At 46.6% G+C, this 25033-nt stretch overlaps 1 protein-coding gene across 3 annotated transcripts in view; it reads right to left on the bottom strand.

The window, feature by feature from the left end:
- Nucleotides 1-25033, bottom strand: part of LOC306918413 (uncharacterized protein) — a 42838-nt gene that overhangs the window by 5781 nt on the left and 12024 nt on the right. For 2 of the 3 annotated variants that reach the window (XM_079531316.1, XM_079531318.1), the window contains 11 exons: nucleotides 24325-24420; nucleotides 24102-24215; nucleotides 16205-16492; nucleotides 15578-15865; nucleotides 12322-12399; nucleotides 11278-11299; nucleotides 10051-10253; nucleotides 7861-7948; nucleotides 6687-6896; nucleotides 4992-5201; nucleotides 4673-4819 (listed from right to left, as the gene is read on the bottom strand). In XM_079531316.1, the coding sequence (XP_079387442.1) occupies nucleotides 4673-4819; nucleotides 4992-5201; nucleotides 6687-6896; nucleotides 7861-7948; nucleotides 10051-10253; nucleotides 11278-11299; nucleotides 12322-12399; nucleotides 15578-15865; nucleotides 16205-16492; nucleotides 24102-24215; nucleotides 24325-24420 (1744 nt within the window). The remainder of the gene's footprint in view (nucleotides 1-4672; nucleotides 4820-4991; nucleotides 5202-6686; nucleotides 6897-7860; nucleotides 7949-10050; nucleotides 10254-11277; nucleotides 11300-12321; nucleotides 12400-15577; nucleotides 15866-16204; nucleotides 16493-24101; nucleotides 24216-24324; nucleotides 24421-25033) is intronic. The other variant, XM_079531317.1, reaches the window with a different exon arrangement.

Here is a 25033-nt window from a genome sequence, read left to right as displayed (position 1 = left end):
CACAGCCGTTTACCTTCACAACGGGACATAAAGAACAAGCTGGATGACCTCCACAGCCGTTTACCTTCACAACGGGACATAAAGAACAAGCTGGATGACCTCCACAGCCATTTACCTTCACAACGGGACATAAAGAACAAGCTGGATGACCTCCACAGCCATTTACCTTCACAACGGGACATAAAGAACAAGCTGGATGACCTCCACAGCCGTTTACCTTCACAACGGGACATAAAGAACAAGCTGGATGACCTCCACAGCCGTTTACCTTCACAACGGGACATAAAGAACAAGCTGGATGACCTCCACAGCCATTTACCTTCACAACGGGACATAAAGAACAAGCTGGATGACCTCCACAGCCATTTACCTTCACAACGGGACATAAAGAACAAGCTGGATGACCTCCACAGCCGTTTACCTTCACAACGGGACATAAAGAACAAGCTGGATGACCTCCACAGCCATTTACCTTCACAACGGGACATAAAGAACAAGCTGGATGACCTCCACAGCCATTTACCTTCACAACGGGACATAAAGAACAAGCTGGATGACCTCCACAGCCGTTTACCTTCACAACGGGACATAAAGAACAAGCTGGATGACCTCCACAGCCATTTACCTTCACAACGGGACATAAAGAACAAGCTGGATGACCTCCACAGCCATTTACCTTCACAACGGGACATAAAGAACAAGCTGGATGACCTCCACAGCCATTTACCTTCACAACGGGACATAAAGAACAAGCTGGATGACCTCCACAGCCGTTTACCTTCACAACGGGACATAAAGAACAAGCTGGATGACCTCCACAGCCATTTACCTTCACAACGGGACATAAAGAACAAGCTGGATGACCTCCACAGCCATTTACCTTCACAACGGGACATAAAGAACAAGCTGGATGACCTCCACAGCCATTTACCTTCACAACGGGACATAAAGAACAAGCTGGATGACCTCCACAGCCGTTTACCTTCACAACGGGACATAAAGAACAAGCTGGATGACCTCCACAGCCGTTTACCTTCACAACGGGACATAAAGAACAAGCTGGATGACCTCCACAGCCGTTTACCTTCACAACGGGACATAAAGAACAAGCTGGATGACCTCCACAGCCGTTTACCTTCACAACGGGACATAAAGAACAAGCTGGATGACCTCCACAGCCGTTTACCTTCACAACGGGACATAAAGAACAAGCTGGATGACCTCCACAGCCGTTTACCTTCACAACGGGACATAAAGAACAAGCTGGATGACCTCCACAGCCGTTTACCTTCACAACGGGACATAAAGAACAAGCTGGATGACCTCCACAGCCGTTTACCTTCACAACGGGACATAAAGAACAAGCTGGATGACCTCCACAGCCATTTACCTTCACAACGGGACATAAAGAACAAGCTGGATGACCTCCACAGCCGTTTACCTTCACAACGGGACATAAAGAACTGCTGCGTGTTCTGCTTCACAGAGTCGTGGTTGAGCCCAAACACACCCGACAGGGCGATACAACCGGAGGGGTTTTCTGTGTTCCGCACAGACCGGGCAAGTCAAAGGGAGGTGGTGTTTGTTTCCTCATAAATGACACTTGGTGCACCGACGTGGTTATTACCTCACAGTACTGCTCGCCAGTGCTAGAAGGTTCAGGTTCAGGTTCATTTATTGAACATCTCACATTAAGGTGCAGAGCATTCTATCTCCCCAGGGAGTTCCCCTGTGTACTGCTAACGGCTGTTTACATTCCGCCAGAAGTCAAGGCAGCCGAGGCGTTGGATGAGCTGTATGTAATTGTGGCGGGGGACTTTAACCACTGTAATATGAAAACTGTGCTACCAAAGTATTACCAACATGTCAAATGCCCAACTAGAGGGAATAAGACTCTCGATCATTGTTACTCCACTATCAAGGCTGCTTACAGAGCGCTACCGCTCCCTCACTTTGGGAAATCCGACCACCTGGCCGTGCTTCTACTCCCTGCCTTTAAGCAGAAAGTGAAGTGTGAGCAGCCCACAGTGAGATCGGTACAGTGCTGGTCCACAGAACACGTTACCAAACTCCAGGGCTGCCTTGACGCGACAGATTGGACCATTTTCAAGGACTCTGCCACGAGTCTGGATGAATATGCTGATACTGTCACCGGCTACGTCAAGTTCTGTGTGGATAACTGCATTCCGGTACGTTCCGTTCGCTCCTATCCCAACCAGAAGCCATGGATTAACAATGATATACGCATTAAACTGAGGGAGCGCACCATCGCCTTCAAATCCGGGGACGCCGAACGCTACAAGCGATCCAGGTACGAACTGAGAAAGGCTATCAAAGCTGCAAAGGGACAGTACAGGGACAAACTGGAACACAACTACAGCGGCTGTGACTCGCGGCGAATGTGGAGCGGACTGCAGGCAGTTACGGGCTATAAACCCAAGTCAGGCACAATCACTGACACCTCCGCGTCTTTACCGCAGAGCTCACCTGAGGCGGTGGACCTACAGGTGACGCAGAGGACTGTGAGTAAAGCATTTAAAAAAGTTAATGCTCATAAAGCCGCAGGGCCAGATGGAATAGCCTCTCGTGTCCTTAAGACATGCTATAACCAGCTGTCATGGGTCTACACCGAGACCTTAAGACATGCTATAACCAGCTGTCATGGGTCTACACCCACATATTTAATGTCCTTAAGACATGCTATAACCAGCTGTCATGGGTCCACACCCACATATTTAACCTGTCCCTTAAGACATGCTATAACCAGCTGTCATGGGTCTACACCGAGACCTTAAGACATGCTATAACCAGCTGTCATGGGTCTACACCGAGACCTTAAGACATGCTATAACCAGCTGTCATGGGTCTACACCCACATATTTAACCTGTCCCTTAAGACATGCTATAACCAGCTGTCATGGGTCTACACCCACATATTTAACCTGTCCCTGTCATTGTGTGTCCTTAAGACATGCTATAACCAGCTGTCATGGGTCTACACCGACATATTTAACCTGTCCCTGTCATTGTGTGTGGGGCCAAAGACTATAACCAGCTGTCATGGGTCTACACCCACATATTTAACCTGTCCCTGTCATTGTGTGTGGGGCCATTATGTTTAAAAAAAAAAAAAAATTGTGCCCATTGCCAAGAAAAAACCTGTTACCTGTCTCAACGATTATCGACCTGTTGCTTTGACTTCTGTTCTCATGAAATGCCTGGAGAAATTGGTTATTTCTTATATCAAGAGCATCATCCCTGCTAACATTGATCCATTACAGTTTGCTTACTGTTCAAATAGATCTGTGGACGACGCAATCTCTCTTGCTTTACACACTGCCCTGGTACACCTTGAAAAGAAAAACTCTTATGTCAGACTACTGTTCATAGATTACAGTTCCGCATTCAACACTATTGTACCATCTAAATTAGTGTTGAAACTCAGTGGCCTTGGTGTGGGCAGCTCCATCTGTAATTGGCTATTTGATTTTCTGACAGGCAGGCCCCAGTGTGTACGCATAGGAGAGAGATGCTCACCCACTATTCTCACCAGAACCGGTGCGCCCCAAGGCTGCTGCCTCAGTCCTCTGTTGTACAGTTTGTTTACGTTTGATTGTGTCGCCAGATGTGGGAATAACAGCATAATTAAATTTGCGGATGATACCACAGTGATCGGTTTAATAAGGGAGATAGAAGATCTAACTCTATGGTGCGATAACAACAACCTCTCACTTAACACCAATAAGACCAAATAAATCATTGTAGACCTCAGGAAGTCCAAAGGTATCCACACCCCCATTTCCATCAAAGGGTCATCTGTCGACATAGTTGACACATGGTCACTCAACACCGAGTACATCCTCAAGAAGGCGCAGCAGCGACTGTACTTTCTGAGGCGCCTTAAAAAGTTTGGCCTAAGTACAAAAGGACTAGTGAACTTTTATCGCTGTATAATTGAAAGTGTCTTAACTGGCTGTATCACAGTGTGGTACGGTAACACGACCGCAAGGGACTGCAACAGGTTGCAGAGGACCGTTAAAACAGCAGCTAAAATCATCGGTAACACAGAACTACCCAGTCTCCACAACATCTACACCACTGTATGTATGAATGTATGAAAAAAGCCCACAACATCATCAAAGACACCATCCCGCAAATACCCTGTTCAAACAACTCCCTTCCAAAAAACGCTACCAGAGCATCAAATCTCGCACCACCCGTCTCAGTAACAGTTTCTTCCCCCAGGCAGTCAGGCTGCTAAACAGCTGACCTTGAACTGTATTGCACTGTATTGTCACCCACTTGCACTTTTTTGTGTTTTTGTCTTTTTCTTTGCACTATAGATGTTTGTCTATGTCCTGTGTATGTAAGACTGAGAATTCTCTGAGCAAAATAATTTTCATTGTATTTATACTATTTATACATATGACAAATAAACCTGAACCTGAACCTGAGATACATGTAGTTCAGAACATTAGTAGATGTTGCTATTTTGCCACTTAAACTTGACACATATTATTGGACATGTATTACTTTTTGACGTTCCTTTAGTCTATAAAAACATTTTTTACATGGACTGACTATTGGGCTGCAAGTCCTTAGCTGTCCAGAGACTGTCTTTGAATCAGACTGTCTGGTAATAGTGACATAAATTCCTGTAAAATTAAAACACCTGCTGCTCTGTGATCTTGTGGTCAGATTGCTGCTTGTCTCTCTGCAGGTCCTTGATGGATTCCTGGGAGCGTTTCAGGTCCTCCTCCAGGTCCATGATGGATTCCTGGGAGCGTTTCAGGTCCTTCTTCTCTTTCTCCAGAGAATCCTCCAAATGAACAACAATACATTTCATCATTCAGTAAACATGACAGTTCAAAACATATTTTGAACACCTCTAGAATGAAACCGTCCTGGACAGCCCGGACAGCCCCCATAAGAGGACATGTCCGGGGAAAGAGGACGTATGGTCAGCCTAACTTTATGTACAATAAAAACACCTGCTGCTCTGTGATCTTGTGGTCAGATTGCTGCTTGTCTCTCTGCAGGTCCATGATGGATTTCTGGGAGCGTTTCAGGTCCTCCTCCAGCTTTCTGTTGTCTCTCTCAGCTCTCTCCAGGTCCAGATGGAGGTCATCTCTCTGCTTCTCCACGTTGCTACGAGCAGCATGCTCAGCCTCCATCTCCTCCTGCACATCTTTAATACGAGCCTGGAATTCAAATCCATCATATTATCCGCATTGACCAGAAGCTCATCCGAGGCCTGGGCCGGCTGAGCGGTCCAGGCACCTAGCTAGGCATCCAGCCTGACAGCGGGTTGCGGGTTCAAGTCCCGAGCCCGACGACCTTTGCTGCGTGTCTTCCCCCGTCTCTCTCCCCTTTCCTGTCAAGCTACTATAACCTATCAATAAGGGAAAATAGCAAAAAATATATATATCTTAAAAAAAATAAGCGCATCCAGCTCTACCTGGAAGTAACAGTAACTAGGGTTGCATAGAATGTTTTGAAAATATTAAGCAAGTTTTCAGGAAGACGGGAAAGAACTGAAGGGAATTTATTGTGTGGTTTCCCTCCACTAATGAATTGTGATTCTTAGGAGATACATGTAGTTCAGAACATTAGTAGATGTTGCTATTTTGCCACTTAAACGAGACACATATTATTGGACATGTATTACTTTTTGACGTTCCTTTAGTCTATAAAAACATTTTTTACATGGACTGACTATTGGGCTGCAAGTCCTTAGCTGTCCAGAGACTGTCTACCTCACCCCTGCCCACTTCGACAGGCTGGAATGGCTTAGGGTCGACGACAGAGTACAGCATCTTGCAATGGGTCTGGTCCACAAGATTCGATACACCACCAAGATACCCATGATACCTGTCCAAATACTTCACTAAGATACCCATGGTACCTGTCCAAATACTTCACTAAGATACCCATGTACCTGTCCAAATACTTCACTAAGATACCCATGTACCTGTCCAAATACTTCACTAAGATACCCATGTACCTGTCCAAATACTTCACTAAGATACCCATGTACCTGTCCAAATACTTCACTAAGATACCCATGATACCTGTCCAAATACTTCACTATGATACCCATGTACCTGTCCAAATACTTCACTAAGATACCCATGATACCTGTCCAAATACTTCACTATGATACCCATTTACCTGTCTAGATACTTCCTTAATGTTAACGAAGTCCTCCCCCACAACACCAGAGGGAGCGCAACAAACCATGTGCAACCCAGATTCGGCACAAACAAGGGATTATTTTTGCTCCTATGCCACCAAAATGTGGAACGCCCTACCAACAGTCATTAAGACATGCGAATCCTTTGACTCCTTCAAAACCGCTCTCAAAGGGCACCTACGGACGGCTGCAATTCGAAACTGGCCCCCTTAAAATCTGAATCTCCACCCCCGCCCCCCCCCATTCCCCCCCACCACTCTTCCCCCTCACGTTTCTTTTCCCTTTTTTACCTCCTTTATGATGAATTCCTGTTCTGTTCTTTGACGATATAGAAGTGTCTATTTGTACGTCTCTAAATGTTTTAATGAATTGAAGTTGGACCCTCTTGTAAACAAGTGTAATTCTGCAAACTGTTAATACAAATTTCAATCAATCAATCTTTGAATCAGACTGTCTGGTAATAGTGACATGAATTCATGTAAAATTAAAACACCTGCTGCTCTGTGATCTTGAGGTCAGATTGCTGCTTGTCTCTCTGCAGGTCCATGATGGATTTCTGGGAGCGTTTCAGGTCCTCCTCCAGCTTTCTGTTGTCTCTCTCAGCTCTCTCCAGGTCCAGATGGAGGTCATCTCTCTGCTTCTCCACGTTGCTACGAGCAGCATGCTCAGCCTCCATCTCCTCCTGCAACGCTTTAATACGAGCCTGGAATTCAAATCAATCAATGATATTAGGTTAACTCCTTATTGAAATATACTGTGTATATTTCAATATGTAGGCCTAACTTCACTGTGCTTTTGGTGCATTTCTATTGATGGTTCCTAGGACTTGGGGAGCAGTGTGAGATCTTGGTTTAGCACCTCTCCTACACGCACTTCTTTCAACATTTTACTAATACCTCCAAGTTGCACACACAAACATTCCACTCGTGAATACACACACTACTGTACTGTACTGTACTGTACTGTACTGTACTGTACTGTACTGTACTGTACTGTACTGTACTGTACTGTACTGTACTGTACTGTACTGTACTGCAGGGGTTCTCAACGTTTTTGGCCGGGGACCCCCGGAAATGCTTTGGCAATGTCTCGGGACCCCCGCCCCGCCCCCTCCCGACCCCCAATATAAATTGACTGCTACAATAACCTTAAACCATTTTGGGCGGGAACCCCTTTTGGTGTTTTAAGCATTGTTATAATTTAGCTATTGAAAAATAGCAGATCTACAAGCTCATAGCGCGCCACCGAGTGGCGCGCTACGAGCTTGTAGGTCTGCTATTTTTGAAAAATCGTGAAAATATATATTTTTTAAAAATATATTTTTTATTTTTTATTTTTTTTAATAATTTGGGGACCCCCTAAAATATTTTGGCGACCCCCCGAGGGGTCGCGACCCACGGGTTGAGAACCCCTGCTGTACAGTACAGTACTACTGTACACACTACACTACACTACTCACCTTACTGATTTCCACACTACATCTACACTCTACATCCACATTACATCTGTGTATTCCTAGGTTGTTTATTTCATTCAGATTATTTTTAATAATTACAATTTATCATTTTACACCCTCTTCTTTTGCTATGGTCCTTAATTGGCACCCCCTAGGCCAGGGTCATAACACTTTGTATTAATGATTTTAAATTAAGGAGAAAAATAAATACCTGCTTCTCTTTGATTGTCTTCTGTAGATGAACAGAAGATTGTGCATCTTCAATCTTATTCAGAAGAAAGGTTATTTCCTCCGTATTCCTGTGGACCACAATACATCATAACGTTATTCTACAGCAGAACACTAGCCTGGCTCCAGCCCTGAATCGCTAGCCATTCAAAGAAAAAAAACAGATGTTCCGGTGATTCAGGTCTGGTGCCTCTGTCTATTCGTATACTCCCAGACAGTCGAGTCACAAAGATGCAAGATGCAGCTAAGAGCAGGAGTCACTTCCTGGTTTTTAGACAGCTGGTGGATGGAAAATGAAGCTTGCGGTGGACGGAAAAGCTTCATTTTCCGTCCACCAGCGGGTTAAACACCAGGAAGTGACTCTTAGCTGCATCTTCGTGACGCGCCTGAGGCAGTGTTAAGGTCCATTTAAACGGGCAGCGATTAATGCGCCTAGTAATTCATTTTCAATAAGAGCTGCATTTATTTTTTCTGTACACGCAAAGAAGTCGATGGGCGACGACGCAAGCGTATTTACGTGAGCGCGGTCCCTTGAAATTGTTGCGCGCGTGCTCATTACGTGCACACGCCCACGGCTCACCAGCCTGGATTCTGTTTAGCTTTCTTTCTTTTTTTACCCTTGCGTTGTGGCGCCCCCCTCTGGAGCAGACCTGGAGCAGAGCTGTGGTTATCCAGCCAACAACGTCTGCGTTCATCGCTGCCCGTTTGAAAGCACACTTAGTCTGCATCAAAACTCTGATTGGCCATCAGCGTGGTCTCAACTCTGATTGGCCATCAGCGTGGTCTCAACACACATGGCTGCCCCCACTGCGATCTGATTGGCCATCAGCGTGGTCTCAACACACATGGCTGCCCCCACTGCGATCTGATTGGCCATCAGCGTGGTCTCAACACACATGGCTGCCCCCACTGCGATCTGATTGGCCATCAGCGTGGTCTCAACACACATGGCTGCCCCCACTGCGATCTGATTGGCCATCAGCGTGGTCTCAACACACATGGCTGCCCCCACTGCGATCTGATTGGCCATCAGCGTGGTCTCAACACACATGGCTGCCCCCACTGCGATCTGATTGGCCATCAGCGTGGTCTCAACACACATGGCTGCCCCCACTGCGGTAACGTGGCCATCAGCGTGGTCTCAACTCTGATTGGCCATCAGCGTGGTCTCAACTCTGATTGGCCATCAGCGTGGTCTCAACACACATGGCTGCCCCCACTGCGGTCAGCGTGGCCATCAGCGTGGTCTCAACACACATGGCTGCCCCCACTGCGGTAACGTGGCCATCAGCGTGGTCTCAACACACATGGCTGCCCCCACTGCGGTAACGTGGTCTCAACACACATGGCTGCCCCCACTGCGATCTGATTGGCCATCAGCGTGGTCTCAACACACATGGCTGCCCCCACTGCGGTAACGTGGTCTCAACACACATGGCTGCCCCCACTGCGATCTGATTGGCCATCAGCGTGGTCTCAACACACATGGCTGCCCCCACTGCGGTAACGTGGTCTCAACACACATGGCTGCCCCCACTGCGGTAACGTGGTCTCAACACACATGGCTGCCCCCACTGCGGTAACGTGGTCTCAACACACATGGCTGCCCCCACTGCGGTAGCGTGGTCTCAACACACATGGCTGCCCCCACTGCGGTAACGTGGCCATCAGCGTGGTCTCAACACACATGGCTGCCCCCACTGCGGTAACGTGGTCTCAACACACATGGCTGCCCCCACTGCGGTAACGTGGTCTCAACACACATGGCTGCCCCCACTGCGGTAACGTGGTCTCAACACACATGGCTGCCCCCACTGCGGTAACGTGCGACCGTACCGATCTGGATATTAAATCTCCCTGTGATAAATGGTTTGGTTTCTTTACAGAAACGACCATCGTCCGAAATAATACCCGACCGTGTTTGTTTACATGCTACTAGCGCTCGCTGACTGTGTTTGTTTGGTTAGCAACCGGGTTAGCCACGTGATTGACAACGACGTCAATTGCTTTGCTACAATTTTGATTGGTTGGTGTGAACCAATCGCTGAAGACTGCTGCTTTGGCAACGGCAAAAAATAATTCAGACGGAGTGTCATGCTAGTACAATGCAGTATGTTAGTCATTCTACGGGTAGGTTTTTCTACGTGTCATTTCATGCTGTGGTCCACATTACTTCTTGATCTCCTCCTCCTGCTTCCTGTTGTCTCTCTGCAGGTCCATGATGGATTCCTGGGAGCGTTTCAGGTCCTCCTCCAGGTCCATGATGGATTTCTGGGAGCGTTTCAGGTCCTCCTCCAGGTCCATGATGGATTCCTGGGAGCGTTTCAGGTCCTCCTCCAGGTCCATGCGGAGCTTCTTCTCTTTCTCCAGAGAATCCTCCAAATGAACAACAATACATTTTTGTACATCGTTATTCATCACAACCATAAACACGGGCGATGAAAACATCAGGGTTTTATTCAACCCATGATTTTCATTTAATTAGTATTAAATAAGACCGCCATGGACGTGTTTTGACGACTGCAGTTGTTTTTTAGTATTTTACGCTAGTGCTCTTCGCTAACCAATTCTCCATGCAGACCGCAGCCATTACCATATAAGTTAATGGCAAGGTGCTAACAAGGTGCAACTTCCAATGGTAGCCCATTCATCCAAACAGAAAAGTCCTGTCTGATTGTATTAAACAACGTCTAACTCACCAACATTGCAGCTGTACAGAAAGCTTGAATTATCCTCTCTCTGTCCTCAAAGTGTTTGTTTCATAAAAATCCACCGTAGACATGTTGTTATGAGCTACTTTCTGTCCTTGCAGGTGATTCTTTTTCTAAGTGCTGGAGTTTGGAAGTGCTCGTTAGATATCACTCAACTCAACAGCCCAGCTGCGTACCACCTGTTTTTAATTAGCACATAATGCAGGAGGCAGCAGGACGTTGCGTTACTGAAAACGAGTGCTTCCAAACTCTGATGGAAACATGGCCGCGGTCTGCAGATGGTCTGTAGGCACCGTTTGAGTCACTCTAGCAGGAAATCACATGATAATAATAAGCCTCCGTCCACTCCCATGTTATTGCATTGTTTAAATGCCTTTATCTCTTCCCTGTCAGCCAGCATGCAAGCTATTTTCAACGGACTCTAGCGGAGCGCAGAACCGCTCTGCACGTTAGTTAGCGAAATGCATAAATTAGATTAGATTATGCATTAGTTACAGTTAGTTATTAGATGCATTAGTTAGAGTTAGTTATAACGTATTAGATGCATTAGTTAGAGTTAGTTATAACGTATTAGATGCATTAGTTAGAGTTAGTTATAACGTATTAGATGCATTAGTTAGCTAAATACAATTTGATTTATTTACTGTGACAGTGAATGAGTTGATGAAAGATGTTGTAAACTGACTCACCAGATCCTTCTGCTGGTGGTCTCTGTAGAGGAATCGCACGCACGCACGCACGCACGCACGCACGCACGCACGCACGCACGCACGCACGCACGCACGCACGCACGCACGCACGCACGCACGCACGCACGCACGCACGCACGCACGCACGCACGCACGCACGCACGCACACACACACACACACACACACACACACACACACACACACACACACACACACACACACACACACACACACACACACACACACACACACACACACACACACACACACACACACACACACACACACACACACACACACACACACACACACACACACACACACAAGCTATTATTTGATAGAAACTCAACTTTGAAGTGACACTGATAGGATAATACATAGCCTATATACTGTCTTATATCTTTGAAGTGACACTGATAGGATAATACATAGCCTATATACTGTCCTATATCTTTGAAGTGACACTGATAGGATAATACATAGCCTATATACTGTCCTATATCTTTGAAGTGACACTTCTTGATTCTTCATTCTGTAAATGTTTGACAGTCTAACCTGTGCTCAGTAGAGTGCTGTCCATCTTTTATGATGATGTGTAAACGTTTGACAGTCTAACCTGTGCTCAGTAGAGTGCTGTCCATCCTTTATGATGATGTGTAAACGTTTGACAGTCTAACCTGTGCTCAGTAGAGTGCTGTCCATCCTTTATGATGATGTGTAAACGTTTGACAGTCTAACCTGTGCTCAGTAGAGTGCTGTCCATCCTTTATGATGATGTGTAAATGTTTGACAGTCTAACCTGTGCTCAGTAGAGTGCTGTCCATCCTTTATGATGATGTGTAAATGTTTGACAGTCTAACCTGTGCTCAGTAGAGTGCTGTCCATCCTTTATGATGATGTGTAAATGTTTGCCAGTCTAACCTGTGCTCAGTAGAGTGCTGTCCATCCTTTATGATGATGTGTAAACGTTTGTCAGTCTAACCTGTGCTCAGTAGAGTGCTGTCCATCCTTTATGATGATGTGTAAACGTTTGTCAGTCTAACCTGTGCTCAGTAGAGTGGTGTCCATCCTTTAAGCTAAGAGGACGATCCATGGACCAGTCACTCTTCATGGAGTCAGAGCTGCATCCGGTACAGGAGAAACACATGAGGAAACATATTTACTTTATTAGAACAATTTACAATTTAGGCATTTATCAGGTGCTCTTAATCCAGAGCGACTTACATTAAGCAAGAACAAAAACATAGTAATACATCATATACATAAGAATTGTCATCATGAATCATACATAAGCTATAAGAACCAGTGGAATATGTATAAAATGAAACTATGCATATATACTATACTATATATAGTGCTATGTCTACATAAAATGCTACAGTATGTCTATGTATGCTAAGTTACATAAGTTGATCTTTGCATTGGCCTGTAAGGTCGTCGAGGCTAGGGCAAGTGCTACAGCAAGTTACGCCAAGATGGAGTCTGAAGAGGTGGGTTTTCAGCAAGGGGCCAGTGAGGCGCTCCAACATTGAAGCACTGGGCCCTAGTGGTAAGAGGAAGGACTGCAGGCGGACCCGTGCTTTAACACACTATCACTCCCTACGTCACCCATACGTCACCCAGGACCTCAAATTTGAGGTCCGGAGGAGGTACTTCCGGCAGTCTTCCGGGTGCTTCAAAACGCCAATGAGCAACTTCATCGAAATGAATAGCTTGGGGGCGGGGCTAGTGCTCCAGTTCCGTCTCTATCCTTTATATACTCTATGGTTTATATACTCTATGGTTTATATACTCTATGGTTTATATACTCTATCCTTTATATACTCTATGGTTTTCAGACTACGGTGGAACCACTTCTATATTGTACCTCATGACCTCTTTTCAATAGAGAAACAAAGATGGCGGCTATACCTTGAGCCACCCCTTTCCACCCCTTTCCCATTATACCTTTTAAATTAGTTCAACTAGTAGCCGACCTACAGTACATCAACACGTTGTGAGCTTGTAGATCAGCTATTTGAAGTTTTTTATACGTTATTTTTTTTAACTAGTATTAAAAAATGGCAAATCAGTTTAGGGATCCCCCAGGTGTTGTGTATGTGTTAAATGGAGTTAACATTACTCTAATAGACCCCCAGGTGTTGTGTATGTGTTAAATGGAGTTAACATTACTCTAATAGACCCCCAGGTGTTGTGTATGTGTTAAATGGAGTTAACATTACTCTAATAGACCCCCAGGTGTTGTGTATGTGTCTATGGAGTTAACATTACTCTAATAGACCCCCAGGTGTTGTGTATGTGTCTATGGAGTTAACATTACTCTAATAGACCCCCAGGTGTTTTGTATGGAGTTAACATTACTCTAATAGACCCCCAGGTGTTTTGTAAGGAGTTAACATTACTCTAATAGACCCCCAGGTGTTTTGTATGGAGTTAACATTACTCTAATAGACCCCCAGGTGTTTTGTATGGAGTTAACATTACTCTAATAGACCCCCAGGTGTTTTGTATGGAGTTAACATTACTCTAATAGACCCCCAGGTGTTGTGTATGGAGTTAACATTACTCTAATAGACCCCCAGGTGTTTTGTATGGAGTTAACATTACTCTAATAGACCCCCAGGTGTTTTGTAAGGAGTTAACATTACTCTAATAGACCCCCAGGTGTTTTGTATGGAGTTAACATTACTCTAATAGACCCCCAGGTGTTTTGTATGGAGTTAACATTACTCTAATAGACCCCCAGGTGTTTTGTATGGAGTTAACATTACTCTAATAGACCCCCAGGTTCTATGTTCCCCACCATGCAAAAAAGGTTATTTGTTCCCCACTTAGAATAAACCTAAACCTAAACCAGAAACCTAACCTAGTTTAGTAATTCTAAAATGAATTTAGCAACTTAGTCTTAGTGTTACTTTTAGTAGCAAATTCTGATTTAAGCTCAGTCTTTGAACAATCCATTGAACTTTAGGCCTGCCTAGGCTACTTAAAGTTTAAGGGCTGCCCAAAAGGTAGATCGTGATCTACCAGTAGATCACACAGGCTGTGCAGGTAGACCACATGACCATGGCCCTAAAAATATACAATTTAAATAAATGATAAACTATTTTTGGAAACTGCCACTTGAATTAAGGTGACTGCACTTGATTGATTGACATGAAAAAACCCACAATGCAACAGGCCTACCATGTGTTTCGCACAAACATCAGTATTACAAAAAAGAAAAAGAGTGCATTTGTCTAATACGTAACTATTTTCAGCAATGGGATAATATATATATTTTTGGTGGGTAGATCTGGTTGAGCTGGTCATTTTGAAAGTAGCTCTCAAGTCTAAAAAGTGTGGGCACCCCTTTAAGTCTTAAACTATCTAGTCTTAGCCAACTAAAAATGACCACTGGCATAAAATAAACTAAAACATAATTGCTCAGACTCAAACATTCTTTGTTCTGTACTTATACATACAATTGTATAGTACAAAACACTGAAGTCCTTAAACCAGAAACCTAACCTGGGGAACATAGGGATGACCCCCTCCACAGCACTCCTTATATAACGTAGGGTGCAACCTATCTCAAACCCTCACCCTAACCCTAACCTCCCACGGGGCAGCACACCTAAACCTAACCTTAACTCTCTCCCAACCCTTAACGCACCCCTCACCAACCTTAATCCGGTTGTTTTAACGCACCCCTCACCAACCTTAATCCGGTCGTTTTAACGCACCCCTCACCAACCTTAATCCGGTCGTCTTAACGCACCCCTCACCAACCTTAATCCGGTCGTCTTAACGCACCCCTCACCAACCTTAATCCGGTCGTTTTAACGCACCCCTCACCAACCTTAATCCGGCCGTTTTAACGCACCCCTCACCAACCTTAATCCGGTCGTCTTAACGCACCCCTCACCAACCTTAATCCGGTCGTTTTAACGCACCCGTCACCAACCTTAATCCGGTCGTTTTAACGCACCCCTCACCAACCTTAATCCGGTCGTTTTAACGCACCCCTCACCAACCTTAATCCGGTCGCCTTAAGGCACCCCTCACCAACCTTAATCCGGTCGCCTTAAGGCACCCCTCACCAACCTTAATCCGGTCGTTTCCCTGTCCCCTCACCAACCTTAATCCGGTCGTTTTAACGCACCCCTCACCAACCTTAATCCGGTCGCCTTAAGGCACCCCTCACCAACCTTAATCCGGTCGCTTTAACGCACCCCTCACCAACCTTATGTCTAACCAATGACTAGTATAAACTAAGTATGCACCCCAACTAAATATTGTGTTGTTTTTCATTCTGACCTCAGATCAGTAGAGTCTTTGAAGTTCAAAGGTGTTCCCATGGACCAGTCACTCTTCATAGCGTTATAGTTGGGTACAGGAGGCTGTGGTCTCTGCTCATGGACCCTGATGGACTGGTCATTCTGGTCACTCTTGTCACTCTGGTCACTCTGCTCATGGACCCTGATGGACTGGTCACTCTGGTCACTCTGGTCACTCTGCTCATGGACCCTGATGGACTGGTCACTCTGGTCACTCTGGTCACTCTGCTCATGGACCCTGATGGACTGGTCACTCTGCTCATGGACCCTGATGAATGAGACATTACCCCAGGTGAAGGAGTTTAGTATCTGTAGAATGAGGCATTACCCCAGGTGAAGGAGTTTAGTATCTGTAGGGAATGAGACATTACCCCAGGTAAAGGAGTTTAGTATCTGTAGGGAATGAGACATTACCCCAGGTGAAGGAGTTTAGTATCTGTAGGGAATGAGGCATTACCCCAGGTGAAGGAGTTTTGCCTTAAGGCACCCCTCACCAACCTTAATCCGGTCGCTTTAACGCACCCCTCACCAACCTTATGTCTAACCAATGACTAGTATAAACTAAGTATGCACCCCAACTAAATATTGTGTTGTTTTTCATTCTGACCTCAGATCAGTAGAGTCTTTGAAGTTCAAAGGTGTTCCCATGGACCAGTCACTCTTCATAGCGTTATAGTTGGGTACAGGAGGCTGTGGTCTCTGCTCATGGACCCTGATGGACTGGTCATTCTGGTCACTCTTGTCACTCTGGTCACTCTGCTCATGGACCCTGATGGACTGGTCACTCTGGTCACTCTGGTCACTCTGCTCATGAACCCTGATGGACTGGTCACTCTGGTCACTCTGGTCACTCTGCTCATGGACCCTGATGGACTGGTCACTCTGCTCATGGACCCTGATGAATGAGACATTACCCCAGGTGAAGGAGTTTAGTATCTGTAGAATGAGGCATTACCCCAGGTGAAGGAGTTTAGTATCTGTAGGGAATGAGACATTACCCCAGGTAAAGGAGTTTAGTATCTGTAGGGAATGAGACATTACCCCAGGTGAAGGAGTTTAGTATCTGTAGGGAATGAGGCATTACCCCAGGTGAAGGAGTTTAGTATCTGTAGGGAATGAGGCATTACCCCAGGTGAAGGAGTTCAGTATCTGTAGAATGAGGCATTACCCCAGGTGAAGGAGTTTAGTATCTGTAGAATGACGCATTACCCCAGGTGAAGGAGTTTAGTATCTGTAGAATGAGGCATTACCCCAGGTGAAGGAGTTTAGTATCTGTAGAATGAGGCATTACCCCAGGTGAAGGAGTTTAGTATCTGTAGAATGAGGCATTACCCCATGTGAAGGAGTTTAGTATCTGTAGGGAATGAGGCATTACCCCAGGTGAAGGAGTTTAGTATCTGTAGAATGAGGCATTACCCCAGGTGAAGGAGTTTAGTATCTGTAGGGAATGAGGCATTACCCCAGGTGAAGGAGTTTAGTATCTGTAGGGAATGAGGCATTACCCCAGGTGAAGGAGTTTAGTATCTGTAGGGAATGAGGCATTACCCCAGGTGAAGCAGTTTAGTATCTGTAGAATGACGCATTACCCCAGGTGAAGGAGTTTAGTATCTGTAGGGAATGAGGCATTACCCCAGGTGAAGGAGTTTAGTATCTGTAGGGAATGAGGCATTACCCCAGGTGAAGGAGTTTAGTATCTGTAGGGAATGAGGCATTACCCCAGGTGAAGGAGTTTAGTATCTGTAGGGAATGAGGCATTACCCCAGGTGAAGGAGTGTAGTATCTGTAGGGAATGAGGCATTACCCCAGGTGAAGGAGTTTAGTATCTGTAGGGAATGAGGCATTACCCCAGGTGAAGGAGTTTAGTATCTGTAGGGAATGAGGCATTACCCCAGGTGAAGGAGTTTAGTATCTGTAGGGAATGAGGCATTACCCCAGGTGAAGGAGTGTAGTATCTGTAGAATGAGACATTACCCCAGGTGAAGGAGTTTAGTATCTGTAGGGAATGAGGCATTACCCCAGGTGAAGGAGTTTAGTATCTGTAGGGAATGAGGCATTACCCCAGGTGAAGGAGTTTAGTATCTGTAGGGAATTAGGCATTACCCCAGGTGAAGGAGTTTAGTATCTGTAGGGAATGAGGCATTACCCCAGGTGAAGGAGTTTAGTATCTGTAGAATGAGGCATTACCCCAGGTGAAGGAGTTTAGTATCTGTAGGGAATGAGGCATTACCCCAGGTGAAGGAGTTTAGTATCTGTAGAATGAGGCATTACCCCAGGTGAAGGAGTTTAGTATCTGTAGAATGAGGCATTACCCCAGGTGAAGGAGTTTAGTATCTGTAGGGAATGAGGCATTACCCCAGGTGAATAGTATCTGTAGGGAATGAGGCATTACCCCAGGTGAAGGAGTTTAGTATCTGCAGGGAATGAGGCATTACTCCAGGTGAAGGAGTTTTGTATCTGTAGGGAATGAGGCATTACCCCAGGTGAAGGAGTTTAGTATTTGTAGGGAATGAGGCATTACCCCAGGTGAAGGAGTTTAGTATCTGTAGGGAATGAGGCATTACCCCAGGTGAAGGAGTTTAGTATCTGTAGAATGAGGCATTACCCCAGGTGAAGGAGTTTAGTATCTGTAGGGAATGAGGCATTACCCCAGGTGAAGGAGTTTAGTATCTGTAGAATGAGGCATTACCCCAGGTGAAGGAGTTTAGTATCTGTAGGGAATGAGGCATTACTCCAGGTGAAGGAGTTTTGTATCTGTAGGGAATGAGGCATTACCCCAGGTGAAGGAGTTTAGTATCTGTAGGGAATGAGACATTACCCCAGGTGAAGGAGTTTAGTATCTGTAGAATGAGGCATTACCCCAGGTGAAGGAGTTTAGTATCTGTAGGGAATGAGGCATTACCCCAGGTGAAGGAGTTTAGTATCTGTATAATGAGGCATTACCCCAGGTGAAGGAGTTTAGTGTCTGTAGGGAATGAGGCATTACCCCAGGTGAAGGAGTTTAGTATCTGTAGGGAATGAGGCATTACCCCAGGTGAAGGAGTTTAGTATCTGTAGAATGAGGCATTACCCCAGGTGAAGGAGTTTAGTATCTGTAGGGAATGAGGCATTACCCCAGGTGAAGGAGTTTAGTATCTGTAGAATGAGGCATTACCCCAGGTGAAGGAGTTTAGTATCTGTAGGGAATGAGGCATTACTCCAGGTGAAGGAGTTTTGTATCTGTGGGGAATGAGGCATTACCCCAGGTGAAGGAGTTTAGTATCTGTAGAATGAGGCATTACCCCAGGTGAAGGGGTTTAGTATCTGTAGAATGAGGCATTACCCCAGGTGAAGGAGTTTAGTATCTGTAGAATGAGGCATTACCCCAGGTGAAGGAGTTTAGTATCTGTAGAATGAGGCATTACCCCAGGTGAAGGAGTTTAGTATCTGTAGAATGAGGCATTACCCCAGGTGAAGGAGTTTAGTATCTGTAGGGAATGAGGCATTACCCCAGGTGAAGGAGTTTAGTATCTGTAGGGAATGAGACATTACCCCAGGTGAAGGAGTTTAGTATCTGTAGGGAATGAGGCATTACCCCAGGTGAAGGAGTTTAGTATCTGTAGAATGAGGCATTACCCCAGGTGAAGGAGTTTAGTATCTGTAGAATGAGGCATTACCCCAGGTGAAGGAGTTTAGTATCTGTAGAATGAGGCATTACCCCAGGAGAAGGAGTTTAGTGTCTGTAGGGAATGAGGCATTACCCCAGGTGAAGGAGTTTAGTGTCTGTAGGGAATGAGGCATTACCCCAGGTGAAGGAGTTTAGTATCTGTAGGGAATGAGGCATTACCCCAGGTGAAGGAGTGTAGTATCTGTAGGGAATGAGGCATTACCCCTGGTGAAGGAGTTTAGTATCTGTAGGGAATGAGGCATTACCCCAGGTGAAGGAGTGTAGTATCTGTAGGGAATGAGGCATTACCCCAGGTGAAGGAGTTTAGTATCTGTAGGGAATGAGGCATTACCCCATGTGAAGGAGTTTAGTATCTGTAGGGAATGAGGCATTACCCCAGGTGAAGTAGTTTAGTATCTGTAGAATGAGGCATTACCCCAGGTGAAGGAGTTTAGTATCTGTAGGGAATGAGGCATTACCCCAGGTGAAGGAGTTTAGTATCTGTAGGGAATGAGGCATTACCCCAGGTGAAGGAGTTTAGTATCTGTAGAATGAGGCATTACCCCAGGTGAATGAGTTTAGTATCTGTAGAATGAGGCATTACCCCAGGTGAAGGAGTTTAGTGTCTGTAGGGAATGAGGCATTACCCCAGGTGAAGGAGTTTAGTATCTGTAGGGAATGAGGCATTAACCCAGGTGAAGGAGTTTAGTATCTGTAGAATGAGGCATTACCCCAGGTGAAGGAGTTTAGTATCTGTAGGGAATGAGGCATTACCCCAGGTGAAGGAGTTTAGTATCTGTAGAATGAGGCATTACCCCTGGTGAAGGAGTTTAGTATCTGTAGAATGAGGCATTACCCCAGGTGAAGGAGTTTAGTATCTGTAGGGAATGAGGCATTACCCCAGGTGAAGGAGTTTAGTATCTGTAGAATGAGGCATTACCCCAGGTGAAGGAGTTTAGTATCTGTAGGGAATGAGGCATTACCCCAGGTGAAGGAGTTTAGTATCTGTAGGGAATGAGGCATTACCCCATGTGAAGGAGTTTAGTATCTGTAGAATGAGGCATTACCCCAGGTGAAGGAGTTTAGTATCTGTAGAATGAGGCATTACCCCAGGTGAAGGAGTTTAGTATCTGTAGGGAATGAGGCATTACCCCAGGTGAAGGAGTTTTGTATCTGTAGGGAATGAGGCATTTCCCCAGGTGAAGGAGTTTAGTATCTGTAGAATGAGGCATTACCCCAGGTGAAGGAGTTTAGTATCTGTAGAATGACGCATTACCCCAGGTGAAGGAGTTTAGTATCTGTAGAATGAGGCATTACCCCAGGTGAAGGAGTTTAGTATCTGTAGAATGAGGCATTACCCCAGGTGAAGGTGTTTAGTATCTGTAGAATGAGGCATTACCCCAGGTGAAGGAGTTTAGTATCTGTAGAATGAGGCATTACCCCAGGTGAAGGAGTTTAGTATCTGTAGAATGAGGCATTACCCCAGGTGAAGGAGTTTAGTATCTGTAGAATGAGGCATTACCCCAGGTGAAGGAGTTTAGTATCTGTAGAATGAGGCATTACCCCAGGTGAAGGAGTTTAGTATCTGTAGGGAATGAGGCATTACCCCAGGTGAAGGAGTTTAGTATCTGTAGGGAATGAGGCATTACCCCAGGTGAAGGAGTTTAGTATCTGTAGGGAATGAGGCATTACCCCAGGTGAAGGAGTTTAGTATCTGTAGGGAATGAGGCATTACCCCAGGTGAAGGAGTTTAGTATCTGTAGGGAATGAGGCATTACCCCAGGTGAAGGAGTTTAGTATCTGTAGAATGAGGCATTACCCCAGGTGAAGGAGTTTAGTATCTGTAGGGAATGAGGCATTACCCCAGGTGAAGGAGTTTAGTATCTGTAGGGAATGAGGCATTACCCCAGGTGAAGGAGTTTAGTATCTGTAGGGAATGAGGCATTACCCCAGGTGAAGGAGTAAGTATCTCAGGGTCTTGTTCATGAGTGAGGGGAGAACGGAGAAGGAGATCAGCCGGAGAATCGGAGCGGCAGGGGCGGTATTGCAGTCGCTGTACCGCACTGTTGTGACGAAAAGAGAGTTGAGCCAGAAGGCAACGCTCTCTGTCTACCGAGCAATCTTGGTTCCTACTCTTACCTATGGTCATGAAGTGTGGGTCATGACCGAAAGAATAAGGTGGTGAATACAAGCGGCCGAAATGCATCTCCCTTAGAGATAGGGTGAGAAGTTCAGCCACACGGGAGAGACTCGGAGTAGAACCGCTGCTCCTTCGCCTGGAAAGGAGGCAGCTTAGGTGGTTCGGGCATCTGGTTAGGATGCCTTTGGGGCGTCTCCCTAGGGAGGTCCTTGACGCACGTCCCACTGGGAGGAGACCCCGGGGCAGACCAAGGATCACGTCCCACTGGGAGGAGACCCCGGGGGTAGACCAAGGATCACGTCCCACTGGGAGGAGACCCCGGGGCAGACCAAGGATCACGTCCCACTGGGAGGAGACCCCCGGGCAGAACAAGGATCACGTCCCACTGGGAGGAGACCCCGGGGCAGACCAAGGCGCAGTTGGAGGGAACACATGGACTTTACTGGCCTTGGAACGTCTTGGGATCCCCCAGGAAGAAGTCACTAATCCTATCAATTAGTAACGTTGCCCAGGACGGAGGTTAATAAAAGGACGGATATCGCATCGCTCCGCAGGCTGGGAGCATCTGTTGCATCGCTCCACAGGCTGGGAGCGTCTGTTGCATCGCTCCACAGGCTGGGAGCGCCTGTTCCATCGCTCCACAGGCTGGGAGCGTCGGTTGCATCGCTCCACAGGCTGGGAGCATCTGTTGCATCGCTCCGCAGGCTGGGAGCATCTGTTGCATCGCTCCGCAGGCTGGGAGCATCTGTTGCATCGCTCCGCAGGCTGGGAGCGTCTGTTGCATCGCTCCGCAGGCTGGGAGCATCTGTTGCATCGCTCCACAGGCTGGGAGCGTCTGTTGCATCGCTCCACAGGCTGGGAGCGCCTGTTCCATCGCTCCACAGGCTGGGAGCGTCGTTTGCATCGCTCCACAGGCTGGGAGCATCTGTTGCATCGCTCCACAGGCTGGGAGCGTCTGTTGCATCGCTCCACAGGCTGGGAGTGTCTGTTGCATCGCTCCACAGGCTGGGAGCGTCTGTTGCATCGCTCCACAGGCTGGGAGCATCTGTTGCATCGCTCCACAGGCTGGGAGTGTCTGTTGCATCGCTCCACAGGCTGGGAGCGTCTGTTGCATCGCTCCACAGGCTGGGAGCGTCTGTTGCATCGCTCCACAGGCTGGGAGTGTCTGTTGCATCGCTCCACAGGCTGGGAGCGTCTGTTGCATCGCTCCACAGGCTGGGAGCGTCTGTTGCATCGCTCCACAGGCTGGGAGCGTCTGTTGCATCGCTCCACAGGCTGGGAGCGTCTGTTACGCAACATTCAATGTCATCTCCTGTTGGGACATCATCGGAAATGCCCCCCCCATTTTAGCGGATAACTTGATCTAAATCATTCCGTCCAATTCTAAGAGAAGATGATGTTTTTGACGGCCCATCGTGGTCCCATCGCTAGTCGCGTTAGAATTTATCATCATCGTCTCCCTTGGCACCATCATCTCTGCTCACAATATATCCTATCACTGCTATGCCGATGACACACAACTGTTTCTATCCTTCCCCCCCTCTGCCACCCAGGTAGAAGAGCGCATCACTGCATGCCTGGCTGACATCTCACAGTGGATGTCTTCCAACCACCTCAAGCTGAACCCAGATAAGACTGAGCTTCTGTTCTTCCCAGCTAAGTCCTGCCCTATGCGGGAGCTAACTATCTCCGTAGACAACGCCCTGGTAAAGTCTGTCCCGACAGCCAGGAACCTTGGTGTTGTCCTGGACAGTCAGCTCTCGTTCAAAACACACATCACAGCTGTCACTAGATCCTGTAGGTTTACACTCTACAACATACGACGAATTAGACCGTTCCTCACCCAGGAGTCAGCCCAGCTCCTAATCCAGACAACAGTCTTGTCAAAACTTGACTATTGCAACTCCCTCCTTACTGGCCTACCGGCATGTGCACTTAAGCCCCTCCAACTGATCCAAAATGCCGCAGCACGCTTGGTCTTCAACCAGCCAAAATTCTCACACGTCTCCCCCCTTCTCCGCTCCCTCCATTGGCTCCCGGTCGCTGCCCGCACAGAATACAAACGCTCCACACGTCCCAAACTCTTCTCCCTTCTGGCTCCAAAACTATGGAATGCACTTCCCATCACAGTCAGAACTGCAGCCTCACTCCCAATCTTCCGCCGTAGTCTGAAAACCCACCTCTTCAGACTCCACCATGGCCCGTAGCACTTGCCCTAGCCTAGCCCCTTAGATAGCACATTATGTAGATTTAGATAGTATTTTAAACAGACTTATAGCTTGTTATGTAGACAGCTCTAGAATTGCACTTTATGTAGTCATAGCACTTTATAGTACACATGTATAATATATTATATAGTATAGTATGTATAGTTTACATAGATACTCCACTGTTACGTTCTTAGTTTACGCATGATTCATGATAACTACTTTTTATATATGTGATGTATGCCATGCTTTTTGTTATTGCTTAATGTAAGTCGCTCTGGATTAAGAGCGTCTGCTAAATGCCTAAATTGTAAATTGTCTCCCGTTGTGGTCGATCACCTCGTCTGTGTTTTTGCTACATGTTGCTACTTCAGCTACTTCCCAAAATGGCACGGAGCCACCTTGAAATAGGTCCTGAGGAAACAAATGGCTGGGCGTCCTGATTTAATGGTTACAAATACCCCCCGGGCGTTTGGGGTGTTAACTAAATAATGTGTGGGGTTTTCATTCTGACCTCAGATCAGTACAGTGGTGTCCATCTTTGAAGTGTAAAGGTGTTCCTATGGACTGGTCACTCTTCATAGAGGTACAGATGGGTGCAGCAGGCTGTGGACTCTGCTCATGAACCCTGATGAAGAACATTTAGTTTATTAGGACCATAAACACTCATATGTTGTTCCTCATGATATCTGTTCAGTAGAGTTTAACTAAATAATGTGTGGGGTTTTCATTCTGACCTCAGATCAGTAGAGTGGTGTCCATCTTTGAAGTTAAACGGTTCTCCCATAGAGGTACAGCTGGGTGCAGCAGGCTGTGGACTCTGCTCATGAACCCTGATGAAGAACATTTAGTTTATTAGGACCATAAACACTCATATGTTGTACAGACCACTAACTCATATGCAGACCGCATGCAGACCACATGGAGACCGCATGCAGACCGCATGCAGACCACATGCAGACCACATGCAGACCGCATGCAGACCGCATGCAGACCACATGCAGACCACATGGAGACCAGACCACATGGAGACCGCATGCAGACCACATGGAGACCGCATGCAGACCACATGCAGACCAGACCACATGCAGACCACATGGAGACCACATGCAGACCACATGCAGACCAGACCACATGCAGACCACATGGAGACCACATGCAGACCACATGCAGACCAGACCACATGCAGACCAGACCACATGCAGACCAGACCACATGCAGACCAGACCACATGCAGACCAGACCACATGCAGACCAGACCACATGCAGACCAGACCACATGCAGACCAGACCACATGCAGACCAGACCACATGCAGACCAGACCACATGCAGACCACATGGAGACCGCATGCAGACCACATGCAGACCAGACCACATGCAGACCACATGGAGACCGCATGCAGACCACATGCAGACCAGACCACATGCAGACCACATGCAGACCA

Source organism: Electrona antarctica (assembly GCF_951216825.1).
Source record: "Electrona antarctica genome assembly, contig: scaffold_104, whole genome shotgun sequence".
Lineage (NCBI taxonomy): Eukaryota > Metazoa > Chordata > Actinopteri > Myctophiformes > Myctophidae > Electrona > Electrona antarctica.
Note: the sequence above shows the minus strand (reverse complement) of the source record. Positions and strands in the feature narration are given on the sequence as shown.